This window comes from Dermatophagoides pteronyssinus, unplaced genomic scaffold (genome assembly GCF_027571235.1).
Source record: "Dermatophagoides pteronyssinus isolate colony J.1.1.1.1 unplaced genomic scaffold, Derpt_VIB-CSIC_2022.12 sq0041, whole genome shotgun sequence".
NCBI lineage: Eukaryota > Metazoa > Arthropoda > Arachnida > Sarcoptiformes > Pyroglyphidae > Dermatophagoides > Dermatophagoides pteronyssinus.
The window spans coordinates 90,048-96,594 of record NW_027461564.1 but is presented as its reverse complement, the minus strand read 5'-3'; the positions used below and the strand labels follow the sequence as shown (position 1 = coordinate 96,594).

Sequence of the window (6,547 nt, the reverse complement as noted above, 5' to 3'; positions counted from 1 at the left end):
AATTCAAAAGGCTCAATTCCTCCTACTACAATTATTATTATGGTTATAAATTCTTAATTTTTTTTATTTAATTATTAATTATTAAGCAAATTTATTATTCAATTCAAATTATAATGATGATAATGATCAATTGTCAATTCAATAATGATTATTATGATGATGATACGAATCAGAATGAGGAATGAGGTCGGTTGTGTGTGTGTGTGTTCACAAGTTGTTTGAAATAAATTTCTTTTTTTCTTTATATAAACTATATATATGGTGTAATGTGAATGGTGATATCTGATGATTTGATGATGATGGTGATAATGATATCCATCATATGACTAAATATTTTTCTCTGTGTGTCTGTGTGATGTTTGTTTGTTTGCGATGTGTGTTTGAAGAAAAAAAAATGAGAACGAAGAAAGCAATGATTTGGAAGACTTATGATTGATGATTGATATAGGATGGATTGGATTTTATGCAGACAGGCAGGCAGGATTTTTTTTGTTGTGATATTTAATCTTGTACAATCATCATTGATTCATCATCATCATCATCAATATTATTATGATTATGTAATTGGTCATTAGTTTTGTTACATTTCGATGAGGATGCGGATACAGATGAGGCATGATCATGAGTAACCATTCTATTTAATGTTGAATGATTATCATTGGATGATGATTCCATTGATACATTTGATGATGTGGATGTGGATGATGGAATGGTTTTTTTCTGTTTTTCTTCCATCATCAAACATTGTGCATAATTTGGACCAATTTTTTTCAATACAGCCGGATTTAAACTATGCGTACAAGCGGTTAAACATTCTGAACATAATGGACTTAATTGTCGTATTAATTTTAACATCCATAACAGCATTTGTTGGGCTAATTCTTCATCCTGATACATACATTCAAAATAACGTTTGAATAGATATAGATATTGAAAATATGTTAACCTAGTTCAAAAATTAATTAGAAAAAAAAATAATAATTAGTTTTAATTAATTTAATTAATTAAGCCGGAATTGTTTTCAATAACAGGTGTAATAACAATGAAATGATTGTCATTGAGATCAAAATTATCAAATCTATCATCCCCTTCAAACAAAAACAACAATAAAATGATTGAGGCTTTTCCAATCAATCAACCAACCAAACAAACAAACAAACAAAATCCTTGATATTTATTTGTTTGTTTGTTTGTATGGCTTATTGTTATTATTATTTCATATCGTTATTAGTGATGATCAAAATTGAAAAACAACAGAGTGAGGGATAAACTTACTTGTCACATTTAAATGGTGAATGTGGTCGATCAAATGCACTAAACAATAATAGATAAGTCATCTAAATTGGCCCAAAAAAAAACAGATAAAAATTTAGAAAAAAAATTGACAAAATCCAATGATCAAAGTCAAATCAAATCAAACCAAATCAATCAATCAACTTACCAAATTAAATACAGTTGGATCTTTACGCCATTCTTGTGGAAATGATTTGATATATTGTCGATGAGCGACAGACATTTCTTTTTTAATCGATTGTTGAAACATATCCAATTTGATCATTGTAAAACCATTATCGTTAACCTGATTTGTTCATCGTGAAAAAATCAAATTTAATTCTTAAAAATTCTTTTCAAAAAAATAAGGAACATATTAAACTTACACCATTAAAAATAGCCCATGCATTTAGATTATCATCAAAATTCTGTACACCACGTAAATGATACAACATATGTAATAAATTATTTTTCTTCTTAAAAAACCCGGATTCATTTTGACGAATTAATTCGGATATTTCGGATACACGCCAAAATTCTTCATATAATTTAAATGATTTATTTGCATAGAATATACCACGTTCTAAACTATTAAATATTGCACGAAATTGATCATTTGATTGTGGTTTTGCCGATATCATACGACATGATAAATTAAGTAAATCAATTTTTTCACGTTCTTTTGCAAATAATTTATGAAAATAATAATTATGTTGATCATGGTGATTAGGATTTGATTGATGATGTTGTTGATTATCAATCATTGTTGTTATATTTGTTATTGATGATAATATTGATGATGATGATGATGATGACGTTGATGCAGTTGTTGTATAATCAATACCCATATGTATACGTATATATGGTTTCCATTTTTCTAGATCAGCAATCAATGCATGATCTTGATCACCAAAATTTCTTGCTTCAACTTTACATAATTCAACCGATGCAATATTACTACGATTTTCATGATTATTATTACCATAATCATAATCATTATTATCATAATTAAAATTCTGTATTCTGTTCATCGATGTAGGCGTCAAATCATTTTCGGATATTAAATCATCATTCGTTGATGAAGGTTTAAGAATTTCATTATCATCTAAATAACTATTACTATTACTACCATTACTATGATCATTATGATGATATGTATTTGAATTGGCTGGCGTATAATAATATTTACAATAATTTTCTTCATACAAAATTATTATAATTATATCTTGTATGTTCATTTAATGATGATGATGATTGTACATGACTATAATTGAAAACATCATGTGTCATTTGTTCCAATGAATCTAAATCTTCTTCATCATCAACAACAATATCTATTAATGATCGATTCTGATTATTATTAAAAGGCACCAGCATCTTATTATTATTATCATATTTTTCATTGTTATTGGTGTCTAAAAATAACAGGAAAAAGGAAAAAAAATTAAAAAAAAATCTGATTTAGAAATGGTCGAACAAAATTGTGCAAAAAAACAACTTATAATTTAATTTACCTTCAGATTTTGATGTTGAAGGTTGTCGTTGTTGTTGCGAAAATGTAGCTGTATCATTATTATTATTATTATTAGCGGGAATCGATTGTGATATATCTTGAATTTCAATAACATCATCATTATCGTTTTCATTATCTAAATCTTCAGCCATTAAACTATCATCATTTGAATTTGAATTTGAATTAACATTATCGTTATTGTTATTGTTATTGTTGATAATTAAAGCTGCTGATGATGATGGTCTTGATGGTGGTGCTTGTTGTATAACCGAAACACTATTAAATAACGGTTGTTGTTGTCGTTGTTGTTGATGTGAAAGAAGTTGTATAATCGATTCAGAACGAATAGGCTGCTGCTGCTGTTGTAACATTGAATTCTTTTCCGTTGATTTATTACAGTCCACATTGATGAGATCATACGAATCTGAACGATGATTATGATTATGGTTGGCTGAAGATAAATCTTTTTTTTTGGCAAAGTTTTTTTTTTGTTAAATGAAATCAAACTTATCTTTTAAAAAGGGAAGAAAAAACTTACAATTAAATTCATTTTGCAAGGTAGACTGGCCACTGTCATTTGCAATCGATTCCATTGGTATTAGATTCGGTATATCATGATAATCATCCGAAGATATTTCATTGATTTCAATATCATCATCCTCATCATCATCATCATCATTATCACCACCTAAACTACTACCTGCTTGTGATGAATTTTGATCATTAAATTCATGATGAGGATGATGGTGATAATTTTCATTGATATTGATAAGATGATTATGATTTGAAGGTGATGATTCCGATTGGCTACGATTAGGATTACGTAAAATTTTCATCGATGGTGATCCAATCGATAATGATTGTTGTTGCAGTTGCTTTTGTCGATTACGTTTTACACGCATACCCAGCCGTATACATTTATCTAAACGACATGCAGAACAATTTCGACGATTAGATTTATTAATCAAATCCATACAACGATTATGATTACGACATTGCAGTCGTTCCTGTAAATTTTCCGAACGAGAACAAAAAAAATTTATCAAAAAGAAAATTTCTGGAAAATTTCCACCATTCTTTTTTTATCTTTGAATTGATAAACATTCTGCAAAGTTTTTATGAAATTTTTTTTTATCAAATCCTACAAAAGTCAATCAAAAATGTAAAGTTCTTTGAACTTTTTTTTCCAAATGATAATCATAAGGATGGAGAAACAAGAGACAAGAAAAATGTCAATATTATTATCCATATATATTGATTGTTTACTTGTTTTTTTCTCAAAAAAAAAAAATCCTGTCATATTTTTTTCTGGTGTATCGTATCAAAGTCTAATCAATTTCGTTTCATTTTTTTCCATTTAGTTGGCGTATAGGACAATGTCCGAATATTGCAGATATTAGTTTTTTTTTGTTGTTTATCTTGTAAATGCTTTAGCCAGAGAAAATGAAAAAAACTAATTTCTAGATGAAAAAGTTTTTTTCTGTTTCAATCGATCCATCATGACAATCAATTTTTTTTCATTGTTTGTTCTTTTCAAATATTGAAATTTCGTCACTGTCTCAATGATGATGATGATGAGCAATTTCATTTTGAAACTTTAAAAAAATTTCAAAAATCAATTCGTTTCAAAGTGACAATAAACGAAAACTCCTGGAAACAATTACCGGTTTTTCTTCTCCACTCAATTAAATTATCATTTTGACAACCACGGTTAGTAAAGTGAAAATCAATAAAAGAAAAATTAAACTGGTACACACATTTACATTGAAATGTCAATCAAAAAAGAAAAATTTTGCAGAACAAAAAAATCAATATCATTAAAAAAAGAATGAGAATTTCACCCATTTGAATCAAACAAACAACTAACCTTGGAATCAATATTACGGCTGAAAAATATTTTACACGAACCACATGTTACAACACCGAAATTTTTTCCTTTTTAATTTTTTTAAGGTTGAAAAAAATCAATTAAAAATCAAAAATCAATCAATGAATGAAGAAAAACAATCCTAATTACCTATAGGAATATCACCACAAACTTTACATTGTTGTGGATGATTACTATTATGGTGGTTGTTTGATTTAGATTTTGTCATTGTCGACGAAGAAGAAGAAGATGATGATGATGAATCATTTCGGGTAATTTTTTTCGATTGACCATTTGTCATTTTTGTTAAAGATTTGATTGAATGTGAAATTGCCGTATGACGATTAGTCGGCGATTTTGACTGATGTTGTTGTTGATGAATTGGTGGTGGTGTACCAATAGTCGATATAACTGTTGATACAGGTGAATATGGTGATTGTTGATGAGGATTTGAATAACGAAATATCGTCTGATGAGGTATTTGACCGATTGTTGTTGTTGTTGTCGAGGTTGTTGTTGTTGTTGCGGCTGTTGTTGTTGTTGTTGTCGATGCTAAAATCGATGCTAATGAATGTGATGTTAATGATAATGGTGATTCTTTTAATAATGAATTAAATATCGAATGATGATGATTACTAAGTTGTGGAAATTGTTCTTGATTAATTATCGATTGATTTAAGCTTGAATATTGATTATTATGATTAAAATGATGATGATGAGCCATCAGAATCGTTTGATGATTGATTGGTGGATGATTTGATGATGATGATGAATAAGTAATATCATCATTTAAAAAATGTGGCATTATTAAATTTGAATTTGTAGCAGAAGCAGCTGCTATGTTGTGGTTAGCGCTGTTTGCGTTTGATAAATGCGCTACTTCCTCTAATAATTGTGAATGATGATGATGATGAGTAGCAGTTGATGGATGATGATGATTTGAAAACATCATATAATTTCCTTGATGATTATTATTATTATGTTGTTGTTGTTGAAGTTCTTCTTGAATTTTTTTCAAACTATTTCCTGTTGTCGTTGATGCAAATGATGGTGGCGGTGATGAAGATGTTGTCGATGTTGATGGATTGATATCATTATTATTATTAATCATAATGCTACCACCACCACTGCCACCACCACCATCTAAATGTGGCAGTATCGATGATAATGATAATGGTGATGATAATGATGATGATGATGGTGATCGTAATGATAAATAAGTTGATGTTTGTGTTGATGATAATAATGGCAATGGTGAATCAATATTATTATTATTATTATTATTATTATTGAATGAAGATATGGTGGCCGTTACATTTTCATCATCATCATCATCACTTTGCTGTTGTTGTTTTCGTTGTTTATGATGATGATGTTGATGATGATGGTTATTATTTGATTTCATTGCTGTTATCTCAAGCATATTGTTGTCGATATTTGTTGTTGTTGTTGTTGAAGAAGTTTTAATTGATGATAGGATTTCAAATGATTTTGATGGTGAATTCGTAGAAATTGTTATCAATGATGATGATGATGGTGATAATGGTGATAATGGTAGTGATGCTAGTGATGCTGGCGATGATGCTGATGGTGATGTAGCATAAAATATTAATCCACCATTATGTTGATAATGATTATGGCCATTTGTTGCTACTGTCGTTGTTGTTGTCGCTGTTGATGATGATGGAAAATAATATGGATGATAATATTCTGGATGTTGTCGATGATGAGATTGATGGTGATGATGATGATGATTCGAAGAATAAGAAGATTTCATCATCATCATTAAAAGAATAATTGTTTCCAGAAAAATTTCTTTGAAAAACAAAAAACAAAAAACAGCTAAAGATTTTCAACGATAATGATTATTGTGGAACACGAGATAAATAAATATA

General features: G+C 28.7%; 1 protein-coding gene across 1 annotated transcript; it reads right to left on the bottom strand.

Annotated features, from left to right (window-relative positions):
- Nucleotides 1–6,547, bottom strand: LOC113797533 (uncharacterized). The gene is given in 9 exon segments (XM_027347936.2): nucleotides 1–946; nucleotides 1,276–1,337; nucleotides 1,442–1,579; nucleotides 1,659–2,477; nucleotides 2,479–2,687; nucleotides 2,787–3,248; nucleotides 3,324–3,792; nucleotides 4,653–4,720; nucleotides 4,803–6,547. Coding segments are annotated over 9 exon segments (4,308 nt in total). The 5' UTR covers nucleotides 6,439–6,547; the 3' UTR covers nucleotides 1–501.